The sequence below is a fragment of the Alexandromys fortis genome, unplaced genomic scaffold (assembly GCF_014885135.2).
Source record: "Alexandromys fortis isolate MF-2015 unplaced genomic scaffold, M_Fortis_MF-2015_v1.1 scaffold_150, whole genome shotgun sequence".
NCBI classification, from domain to species: domain Eukaryota; kingdom Metazoa; phylum Chordata; class Mammalia; order Rodentia; family Cricetidae; genus Alexandromys; species Alexandromys fortis.
In genome coordinates, this window is record NW_026068027.1 from 2102392 (window position 1) to 2114716 (window position 12325).

At 42.1% G+C, this 12325-nt stretch overlaps 1 protein-coding gene across 1 annotated transcript; it reads right to left on the reverse strand.

Annotated features, from left to right (window-relative positions):
- Window positions 1-311: 311 nt before the first annotated feature.
- Window positions 312-12076, reverse strand: Clec4a (C-type lectin domain family 4 member A). The gene is made up of 6 exons (XM_050164120.1): window positions 11756-12076; window positions 10196-10309; window positions 6365-6466; window positions 2765-2916; window positions 1809-1921; window positions 312-833 (listed from the first exon to the last, which is right to left on the reverse strand). Exons 1-6 carry the CDS (start codon window positions 11835-11837, stop codon window positions 692-694), a joined length of 705 nt encoding a protein of 234 aa, XP_050020077.1. The 5' UTR covers window positions 11838-12076; the 3' UTR covers window positions 312-691.
- Between the last annotated feature and the right edge of the window lie 249 nt (window positions 12077-12325).

The following is a 12325-nucleotide window of genomic DNA, read 5'->3' on the forward strand; positions in this document are numbered from 1 at the left end:
AGGGGCAGTGTGCACAGTCCCTGAGGCTGCAACAGATGCAAGTAGGAACAGGTGCGCCCTGGCCACAGGAGCCAGGCCTGGACTGATGGAAACGCTTCAGACATGCAGGTGCCCCAGCATCCTCTGCACAGCATCTGAAAGGCGCTACACCCGCGTTCTCAACCTTCTTAATGCTGCGACCCTGTAATACAACTCTTCAGGCTGTGGTGGCCCCCAAGCATAAAAATATTTTTGTTACTAATTGATACCTGTAATTTTGCTACTGCTATTAATCATAATGTAAATATCTATCAAGACAGTGTAATGCAAATATACATGATTTATTTGTCAATTATCCATCAATAAATCCAATAACAAAGGAACAAAGAGAGAGATATGGGAAGAGGGACCACACCATACAATTCCATAATCAAATAAGACTCTAGGAATCTAAGACTAGACAGAGAAGCTGATGTGATTCCACATATGCACCCAGGGGATCCTGCATAGTCTCTGGTATATGGGAAATTCTCATTGTATAAAAAAGTAATGAATGAACAAATAAGAATATATGTGGACCAGTATTATCATAGGTATAACGTTGGCTGCCTACCGAAAATTTTGTGGACATCTCTTTCCCCAAGACAGACTTTACAGATGTCTGTGTAACAGTCAATGAAAATGCAGCCCCATGTCCATGGAGACTGCTTTCTCACAAGTATATTTTCTTCATCTGACAAACTGACTTCCGTTTATCACTGCAAGGGATGTCATTCCAGCCCCAGCTAGAGTGTGGATGACTTAAGATAACACATTGTTCGCGGTCATTGTTGGGCTCACCTGGGTGCCAGAACCTGCAAGGGAGGAAAGAGCATCAGGTGTTTCCACAGTAATGCTGGGAAAGAGAAAGCAAGAGTAAGTAAGCCTGGGGATGAGGTTGGAATCTGTGGAAATCAGATTCTAGTGTGGAAAAATCAACCGTTCTCCATATCTGACCTTTCCCTGGAAAACAGAACCCACCGCATTTAATATTCTCTCAGCTTGTTACTTAACTGTTCTCCCAGCACACATACATCCCAAGGCTACTTCATCCCTAGGTCTTGGTACCAGGGGACTGTCAATCCATGTGCTTATTTATGTGCTGAAAAGGTCTCTCTTTATTCTAGTTTCTTAATGAAGGTTTTTTTCATTTTACAAAGTCTTGTTTTAGACAGTGGAGAGCTAGGTAAAATATCTAGATAATCTACTTATTTCTGTCATTTAGGACAAGTAATTTAATATCCTGGATTCCTACTTTCTCTTCTCTGAAAACTGAGAATGACAATGACATCACTATTTCTCACAACAGAAATCTGACAGAATATGGGAACATATAAGATATTAAAGCTTTTAAATAATTACATAAATATGACACCTAGCAATGTCAGATTGAGGCTTTTGATTTATGAGAAATAATCAGTTATGATCTTGATATTAATTTTTATTATAAAGATATAAAGGAAAGCTGGAGCGATGGCTTTTTCAGAAAACAAGGGAGTTCTGTTCCCAACACTCATATTGGCATGGTCATACAACCTGTGACCCCAGCTCCAGAAGATCCAACACCCTCTTATGGGCTTCATAAACCCACATATACATGGCACATACTCACAGAGACGCAACAATAAAAATAAACCTATTTTTAAAAATAGAGATGATTGACTGAAAGCACCATCCCCAGCACTCACACCAGGACAGAGCTGTTGTAGTTTCATAACCAACAGCTGGAACACCCTAAAACCTTCTCATGCCACAGGATCCAAGACTCCTCTAGGCAACTCTAGACTCACGTGTCACTTTTATTGTATGGTGTCTGATCAACCCATCGCCACTGTCGATGACCTGGATCTGAAAGCCCGATAAAATAAGCAGTTTTATGTCTCAGGATCTTAGTGATGAAATCCTACGAAGAAAGAAAGACATAGCATTCAGCCTGGATTGAGGGCTTCTGTTTCTGTTATAGATCTGTTAAGATCTCTTAAAAATTATTTTAGATGCACATATGCAAATACATAATAATCAAATCCTAGTTCATCTTTCTAGGCTCTTAAATAGTTTTCAAATTTTAGATTAATACACAATAATTACACATTTTAGAGGTACTCCGTGAACTTTTTCTGATCACACAGAGAAGAGAAGACAAAGAAAGGTTCAAGGACTGGAAGAGCCCCCACCCCTGGGAGTGCCATCTTCCCTGGCTGACCAGGACACAAAGACATCCCTCATAGACCTGATTTCCATGACACCATGGTCATAATGAATTCTCGTCTCAGACTCACTCCCCTCTTTTCTTCCCCAACACCCTTCTTGAAGGTTGTGCATGAGAGGATTTTACAGATTTAATCATTCTCCATTCATAACTGCAGATATTTCATTTCTGATGGTTGGCTGTGACTCTCCTGATTGGATCCTCTTTTCCTAGTCAGCTCTGCACCCTTCTCTGTTAGGCGGCTGATACTACAGGAAGCCTTAGAGTGCTGAAATCACAAACTGGTCTTTCAAACAGAAACATTCCATCCTTCCCTCCACCCTCAGACACTGCATTTCTGTTGCCATGGTTCCCGTGGGTCGTTCGGTTCACTGCAGCAGGAGCAAGGTGTAAAATGTCAAGACTGAAGCAACCTTTCCAGCTACCTAATGTCAAGCCTTCTGCCATAGCACCAACACCCATGTCAACAAAACTCCCTCTTAGTAAAAAGGGCAGACATCAAACTGGGCCCAGGCCCCACTGGCTCCCAGCATGCACCTGCTCTTCCCGGCTGTGGACCACCATCAGATGAGCACCCATGCTGGAGCACTTCTCCTCACTCTTGTTCCAAGATGCCGCATCAGTGGGAATGAAGTAGCAGTGGGAACTAAATGGCTCCCAGTCCTTTGGGCAACAGCTCCAGACTTTGTCTTTGGGGAGAAAGGAGATTCAAGTACAAAGCACAGTTCTTAAATGTGGCATAATACATAAATACTCCCTAGGCTCAGAAGAAAGTAACTAATCATACCAAGAAACAAAGCATTTTCAAACTTAACAAAACAAAGCAAGAGGTAATCGATGCCTAGAAGCAAGGTAAACACTCCTCCGAGAGTTTGGGAACGTCAAAAAAGAGGGAGCAGAAATAACCTCAGAGCCAGAGGATGGGAAGGAGTGTTGACTTCCAGACGTGATGCAGTTGTTGCACATTACACACTCACAGTGGTGGTGAACCACATGAAACTGAGCCTATCACCTACCCTTCCCAGAGGAGCTCAGCAGTGAAGGGCTGCAGAATGAGGAAGTCGTGCTCGTCACTGGTGGAGCCATGGATATACCGCTCTCACTCCAGTAACGAACCCCCAACCAGGCTCATGCGAGAAATCCTCCCTAAATGCAGTGAGTCTCAGGAAGCAAGACGTGAAGGTAAGAGGAAGAAGTAGGCAGGGAACTTGGCACAAAGAAGAGTCTTTGTCTGAAAAGGGCAGGGAATTAAAGAGGATAATGGGAGACTTCGATCAAAGAATGTTATGTAAAAATAGAAATGTGAAGGAATATTTTTTGAAAAGGCAAGGTAGCAAAAATGTTACAATTGTCTGTACAAGCTTTAAAACCAGCATTGATAAAAGTGTTTCGATGAGCAGGATAACCCACAGGGTGCAGCAGTGGCATGCATACCTTGTAATCAAGTGCTCTCTAATTAGACTTAAGAGTCACTCAACAAGAGGGAAATCATGCCTGGTACTGGAAATGCAACCAACTACCCAGGGGTAGTACAGTCATAGATCTTGAAGAAGAACCTACAACTACCATTTTATTAAACCTGCAAAATCCTTAACTACATCCTAAATATTTGTCCTTTACACCCACAGATGAATGTAATCCTCACTTCTCATCAAGGACACTTCTCTTTGCAACATACAAGGACCATTACAGAAAACCACAACCAAACAAAATACAGATTTGTGGAACCCATTCCCAAGGGATGCATCTACAAAACAGCTCCTGCACCTAAAGCTAAGAATCTTTTCAATAAGAGATGGTGGAAAGAGTGTGAGACCAAGAGCATCAGGGAGCCGCTGTGGGATTGTGTCTCCTAGGAATGTCAGAAGCTACACCCATAAAGCCTCACCAACATGGCTGTCTTCACATGAGCTAAACAAGGACAATAACAACAGACATGCTAATATGGATGAGGTATGAGGTAGGGAGTCTACAAGGCCTCAGCCCTACACAAAGAACTACAGGGAACTAAGGAATACTGAGAGTGGGAGAAATGTATCCCCTGGTTATACAATATCAATGGTCAGCACTGAAAACATACATACAATTAACATTCAGCATAATAAGAAAATTGTACTTATGTAATTATTTTTTCTTCACAGAGAGCCTTTGAGAATAGATATAGATATATAGATAGATATATATAAATGATAGGTATATGTATACATGTATGTAATATACACATATATGTATGTATATGCAGCAACAATTAATTTTTTAAGAATGCTATGAATTTGAAAGAGCAAGGAGGAGTATATGGGAGGGTTTGGATGGAAGAAGGGCAAGAGGGAAATTATAAAATTATATTATAAACTCAAAAAATAAAAGACACAATTTTAAATGCTTCAATGGGAAGATACAGACATCTTGGAAAAAGAAAAACCAGCAAAGAAGCAGATGTAATAAGAATCAAAATGGAAATTTTTTTTTCTGGAAAAACTGATGTGGGAAGTCCTTCTGTATATGTGTTGCTTTTATTGGTTCATGAATAAAGAAGCTGCGTAGGCCTATGACAGGGCAGAATAAAGCTAGGCAGGAAAAACTAAACTGAATTCTGGGAGAAAGAAGGCCGAGTTGGTGAAACACCAGGTAGCCACCACAGGAGACAGACGTGCTAGAACCTTGCCAGTGAACCACAAACCTGTGGTAAGATATAAATTAATATAAATGGGCTATTTAAGATCTAAGAGTTATCTAGAAATATGCTTAGGCTATTGGCCAAACGGTATTGCAAATAATATAGTTTCTGTGTGATTATTTTGAGTAAGAGTGGCTGGGGGATGAACAAACAGCCTCCAACTACAGAAAACCTGCTCAATAACCCTTTCAGCTTACATCTATGGATCCAATAGCAGAATGGGGGCGGGGAAGACAAATAAATCAGTGAATTGTTAAATAAGATAATAAAAATACCAACTTAAGAAAAATGAAATACATAAAAATAAATACGGCCTCATATCCTGAGCCCAAGTGTGTATGTAGAAGATAACATGGGGCCAAGATATGTGAAGACTAACGGATACGTGGGAAGGGGAAATGAGGCCCTCAGAGATAGAGACGACCACTTCCAAAAACAAGAAGAGCATCAAAGGGCATTTCCCAACATGATGGAAAGAAATCTAAGTCAGTAAACAAGATAAGACAAAAAAATTCTTAGAACTAATAAATACACTTCTAAATAATATAGGTGTCCAAACGTCAAGGTCTACTTTAAAAACACATTTAAAACCATGACTGCTCTTTGGATTGGAGAGGGAGGGGGAGATGAGTGGGGGGAGGGGGAGATGAGTGGGGGGAGGGGGGGAAGAATGGGGGAGGGGGAGGGAAATGGGAGGCTGGGAGGAGGCGGAAACTTTTTTTTTCCTATTCTCAGTAAAAAAAAAAAAAAAAAAAAAAAAAAAACACATTTAACTGGGCTGGGAATGAGGCTCAGTTAGAGTGTTTGCCTGGTGAGCAAGAGGCCCTGGGCTCCATCCACAGCACATCGTAAAACCAAATGCGGCAGTGACCACATAAGATCCCAGGCCTAGGGAGGTGCAAGCAGAGGATCCAAAGTTTAATGTTATCTTCAGCTACATAGGTAGTTTGAGGTTAGCCTAGGTCATATGGGACTCTATCTCAAAATAAAATTGAGCTGAACAAAAATGAAAATACAAAATGTCAACACTTGTAGGACACGTTTCTTCAGTAAAAGGACCCAGGACTACTCAGTGAAATGGCTGAGACAGGAATGGAGACTATGCACCGTGAGTCTAGGACAGAGCCTTTCTGAATCCCAGAAGTAAGAAAGCAAACAAATTATTGAAATGAAATGTCAAAAGGGCAGAAGGACCAATGGGAAGTGATCCTAAAGCACAAAGCAGAAAACGCAAAAGTATCAAATTATAATACAAAATAAATATTTGTGGGTACATGCAGATACACGTGATTAGGGACAATAATAAATGGATAGAAAAGACAAATCTCATAAGAACTTCAAAATATTATGTTGCTAGGTCTAATGGCTAATAATCCACATCTTAGTATAACCCAGAAATACTTATATAGGGAGCTTACATTCTGTGTTTGACAACTGGATTCAAGCATATTAACTTTTACCTTCTTCGGATGGGTGGTCTTTTATACAATCCAATTTTGTGTGAGTCAGTTGTTTCATACTATTTTTTTCTTCAAGGAGATCAGAATACATTTGAAACAAAACTGGAAAAAAAGAATGAAAGATATTCATTTTCCTGGCAGCATTTTAATATTACTCTTTACTCACGTCTTCCCACACACATACACCTTTTGACTGGTTGGTTATTTGGTTTTTCGAGACAGGGTTTCTCTGTGTAACAGCCCTGGCTGTCCGGAAACTCACTTTGTAGACCAGGCTGGCCTTGAACTCACAGAGATCCACCTGTCTCTGCCTTCCGAATGCTGGGATTGAAGGTGTGTGCCACCACTGCCCTGCGTTTGTTTCTTTGAGGCAGTGCCTAGCTGTGTAGCCCAGACTGGTCACACCCACAGTTCACCACCTCCCCTCCAGAAGGCTGGGCCTGAGCCCTCACACGTGGCTCTTAGTTAATGAATCAAACTGGCATCGTAATCCCAACTTAAAGTTGACTCCCAGACACAAATTGAGGAGATAGGGAGTTGCGGTGGATCAGGGAGAAATTAGGGGAAAGACTGTGGATGAATATGATCACAACACATTGCATGAAATTTTTAAACAATCCATGGAAATATATTTTAAAACGAAAAAAGAGGGAAATACTTTTTGTCTGTGATTCGCAATGAACGTGGTTCTGTTTTTAACTAACTGACCCTTTAGAACTCGGCTTTTCTCTTTCCTCACTATGTCCCATTTGCTCCTTGACCCACCACATCCTGGCTGCCGCTTCTACCATTTCACTAAAACCATCCTTGAGCCAAACATGATGGTGCCTACCTCTCATCCCAAAACTGGGGAGGTGGAGGCAGGAGGATTGCAAATTCCAGGCCAGTCTGAACTGTATCAAGTTCAGATTCAGTCTGGGTTACAAAGTGGGGCAGTGATTTTAAAAAAAAAAAAAAATTGAGATGGATTATCAGTAATATCCCAGGGCACATTGTCCACCTTGCTGGTGGACTTGACCCCAGTTCTCTCCCTGCTCACCTCTTCGGACACTGCTGGGCTTTGCCTCGCCTCTCCTGCTGTCACTTCTCACCGCCTTGTATAATCTCCTCTCCCCCATCCACCCCCTAGAGATGCAACGCTCCCCACTGTCCGTCAGTATCCTTCCTTCTCATACTTTCTTCCTCCCAAGTGATGGCAGGGTATCCCATGGTCTCACCTGCTACCTAAAAGGACGGGGAACCTCAGACCTGACACCCAGACAAGTGTGTGCTCACTAAACATGACTCTTGAAGACAGGCCCAACATGCTCAAAACCCAAATCAGCATCTTCCATCCTAAGCCTGCACCTCACGCGCACTGTATTGTCTACCGGTGTGAACACCTTCACCACGACTGAGTCTACAAGTCCAGGTGTTGGAGTGGCTTCACTTCCCGGGTTCCTTCAGCCCCAGTTCAACAAGCCTCTTCCTCCTGGGCTCTGTCTGCCTTACCAGTCTCCGAACACTGTCCGTGGGTCGGCTCTGCTCACCTGAATCTCTTTCTAGCCTGTGTCTTTACCTCTAGTTTTCTCTATTTCATTTTCATGTCTCTTTGACGCTTTCAACTCCCTGTCTAATATTCTTCAATGGCTTCCCCTGATGTGACACATCGGGAAAATGTTAACAATATCCTTGCACCTGTGTTTCATCTGGACAGCCAATCATTCAAAAGCAACTCTGGCCACTTCCCAGTTGAGACTTTTTTTAAAAAAATATTTATTTATTTGTTATGTATACAATATTCTGTCTGTGTATATGTCTGCAGGCCACAAGAGGGCACCAGACCTCATTACAGATGGTTGTGAGCCACCATGTGGTTGCCAGGGATTGAACTCAGGACCTCTGGAAGAGCAGGCAATGCTCTTAACCTCTGAGCCATCTCTCCAGCCCACCAGTTGAGACTTTGAGAGGCATGACTGGCCCTCACCCTCCACCTTTGTGTTTAAGTTCTTTGAACAGAGATGGGTTGTCCTGATGAAGGAGAAAACTGTGGCCATATTGCTCCTGTAATTTCAGGTGACAGTCTCTTCCTCAGAAGCTATGCTGCATGCTCCTGACCACATGTATGAGGGTGACTGAGTTCAACAGGGCTGAGGAACCTTGGCTGATGTTAATATAACCGCCAAGCCACAGAAGCATGAACAAACAAAAGCTGTGTTAATCTGTGAAACTGTGGAACTGTTTGTGGAGAAGAAAAAGATATTTGAAAAAATGTTCAATAGCCAGGTAGTAGTGGTGGCACACACTTTTAACCCCAGCACTCGAGAGGCAGAGACAGGCAGAACTCTGAGTCAAGGTCAACCTGGTCTACAGAGCCAGTTCCAGGACAGGCTCCAAAGCTACAGAGAAACCCTGTCTGGAAAACAAAAAGGAAGGAAAGAAGGGGAGAAAGGGAGGGAGGAAGGGAAGAAAGAAAAAAATGATTAATAGAAAAATTCAAACCCTTTTTGTCCTGTAGACAGAGTCTTACAGCATAGCCCAGACTGGCCTGGAACATACTATGTAGTCCAAGTTGGCCTAGAATTTGCAATCCTCCTGCCTCAGTTTCCCAAGTGCTAAAATTATAGGCATACAACACTATGTCCCACCCAAACATTTTTAATACTTACACAACACTTTCCTGTTGTGTAAGCTCTGTCTGTGTCTACCAGTTTCACTTCTTCTTCACTGTGTGTGTTCCAGACAAGCTTACTCAGTCTTCCCCATATTTCCCATGCTCTCAAGCTTCCAGGACTCTGCTGTCCTAAATAGGTCTAAATGTCACCTCCTCCAAGCCTGCCTCAGCCCCTGTGCTTACATCCTGCCTGCACAATACTTCCTAGATACATTTGTAAATGTTACTTCACCTCACCACTCTCGGAATTTTTTATTTTTTTAAATATTTATTTATTTATCTATTTATTATGTATACAATATTCTTTCTGTGTGTATGCCTAAAGGCCAGAAGAGGGCACCAGACCTCACCACAGATGGCTGTGAGCCACCATGTGGTTGCTGGGAATTGAACTCAGGACCCTTGGAAGAGCAGGCAATGCTCCCAATCACTGAGCCATCTCTCCAGCCCCCTCAGAATTTTTTAAACACAGGGGCTATTTTGTTCTTTCCAGATCCACTAATACACTGTCTAGCACACAGTGAATGGATGCTACTAACTATTGAGGGAAAGATAAAATAGACAATATATACTAATTTTACACTTTTATTTTTAGACAAGTTTTCACTCAGATACCAACCTGCCTCTGCCTCTTGAATTTGGGATTAAATTAAAGGCATGCCACTTTGCCTGACCTTGCCTTTTAATTTTTTAATTAAACTCCAAAAGCCAACCTTATAAAGAAATCCTCTGTTTGCTAACTTGGCTTCGATCTCACATAGTGTGGATCAGGAATAAATAATTTGGAGTTCCAGTGGAGCTCTATCCCTGGAATAGCTCCGTCATCTCTTCTGATCTTCTACTCATTCCAAAATATGAGTGTCTGTGTGTTCAATGGGGCTGGCTTCTAGATGCTGCTGAGGAAGGACAGATTCATCCTCAGGACTGGAGTCTCACACAGATGCCCAGGATTTCACTCTGTGTCACCAACAAACACTCACTTGCCTCTCTAGTAAAAAACAAATGACTTTTACAGAAGAGTTATTCTGAAATAGAACAAAAATCCCAGTGTCATCCACCTTCAGAGAAAGCTTCTGTCTCAGGTTTCTCATGAAAACCACTGGTAATTATCGGTTTCGAATGTATGTCTCTCTTTGTGCAAGATGGGCATTGCTTACTTACTCCGTTGGCATACTTACTGTTCAGAGAAACAGAGGATAAGATTGCCAACAGCAGGAAAAACATCAACGAGGTAAAAGGCAGCGTGGGAAAGCCGGGATTACTTTTGTGAATGGTGGTCTTCTTTGGGCGGACTAAAGGAAAATCAAACTAATTAAATCAGTAATGAATTCAGTAATTTCCTCTTCCTCATCTTCTTCTTTTCTACTATGAAATATTAACAGTATAGACTCTTGAAACAGCATTTTAAAATGAGTAGAAGAAAAACAATGATACCCACTGGGTAAAATGAAAGCACAAATTTCTACCACTGACAATAACTCATTAATATTGATGTTAATATTGATATTTGAGAGACATGTAAGTACAGACGAATACCCTTTCATGGAGTGTTAAAGTGTGTATGCACGCATGCATGCATATTTCCCCATACGACCGACATATCACAATCACTCATTTCTGCTCTGTTATTTTCCTGCACATTGCATCATGAACATTTTTTTTTTTGTCACCATGTTTTCCTCTTTAACATTCTTTATTTTGGCCACATAGTACTTCAACATATATTTAAACAGTCTCCCAAACTGCTTCCAATATTACTTTAAAGCATGCAGAAACAGAGAAATATGTATAATCATATCTCACATGTTTAAGATATGGCCTAAGGTTATCTTTTTAGCTACTATCTCTTGGTTAGAAACCATTTTCTGGGTTGAAAGGGACCGAGGGGCGGGGAAGAGGTATAAGAGGGAGAGAGAAAGGACAACAAAGCAGTTGGGCCCAGAGACAAAGTATCACAGCGGCTTCCACACTTGCTGCATATGTAAACCTGCGCCATGAAAGCTGAAGGAGAAAAGTTTCAGGAAGGGAAGGGGGATGGACAAGAACTAGAGGGATGGACAAGAACTAGAGGGATGGACAAGAACTAGAGGGATGGACAAGAACTAGAGGGAAGGTGGAGGAGGGCTAGGGATACGCACAAGGGATGTGTTCGTAACAAATGCCTTAATGAATCATCCGGTTGGTTTGCATGCTACCTAAATAAATAGTTTTAAAAAAAATAAAATTCCTTCCAGAAATATTATAGACTCTTGTAATGCACGTGTGAGGTCCTGCGTCTATCCCCTACATGAATGGAGAAAGGGACACTCAAACTGTCCTTCAAGATAAAACTGCCCCCAAAATACAAACTAATTTCTTAAAGTTAAAGTATGTCGTCACATAAGTAGAGAACTAAGAACTTCAGTATTTAGATTACATGAATGTATTTTCATGGAGAAAGTATAGTTTTACATACTTCAGAAATATGCAGTAGAATTCAGACCTTCCCTAAATGGCGATTGGTAAAGACAGTATCGTGAACTCTTTCCCATGGTACAAGGCAACACAACAACCCCTTCAAGCTCTCCACAGACAATTCAAGCAGCTGAGCCTCCTGTCTCCATACACATCACTCAGCCAGCCAGCGGCAAAGATCCCCTAGTCCTTGCTCATAAACACTCCCGTCTTCACGGCTCTATTAGCTTAGACCACCAGAAAACGAGGCTGTCTCGTTCTGGAGGTGAGGGAGGGATGTTTACCTGAAGATGAGTCCAAGGTAGTGCCTGAGGAAACAGGTTGAGTTTTGAAGTTCAGGTCAGTATAAATGTTTGGTGAAGCCATACTGAGACGAGATCTGCGCTCTTCGGAAAACCCGCGGCATTCGTAATTGTTTTTTCTTATAAACAAGAAGTAAGCACGGTGATAATTACCCCACCATCAACGAGAAGGTGCAGAGGCACCAAGTGGGCAAGTGCCTCTGAGAGTACAGCATGAGAATTTAAAACCACGGGGTGGAAGTCTCTGGGCCACAGAGAGGTCCGATCCCCACAGTCAGAAAAAAAGAATCACATTAAACCTGTTCGGGGTGGAGATGCAAATACTGTGAGCCGTGGACTGAAACCAGGAGTGGGGAAAAACAGGAAGGAAAGGAAAAGAGGAACCAGGCAATAGAGAAGTCTGTCCTGAGACTCTCAGTTCTCTCCAGCAGAGTTCGCGAGCTTCCAGGAGCAAACACGATTTCTGAAGAAGCAGCCAGCGTTGGCTAACACTGCTAATACTGTAGCCACAGCATTCTCTTTAGCTGGACAGCTGGGTTCTGGGTATCGCAT

Bases quoted from the DNA above. Each gene is read 5' to 3' on its own strand.
- Clec4a (XM_050164120.1), bottom strand. From the start codon at position 11,837: ATGGCTTCACCAAACATTTATACTGACCTGAACTTCAAAACTCAACCT. The intron at 2,917-6,364 runs GTAAAAGTTAAT...TTCTCCCCAAAG, and splicing joins AGACCACCCATCCGAAGAAG to ACAAAGTCTGGAGCTGTTGC. The intron at 1,922-2,764 runs GTGCATGCTGGG...CTTTCTTCGTAG, and splicing joins TCCACAGCCGGGAAGAGCAG to GATTTCATCACTAAGATCCT.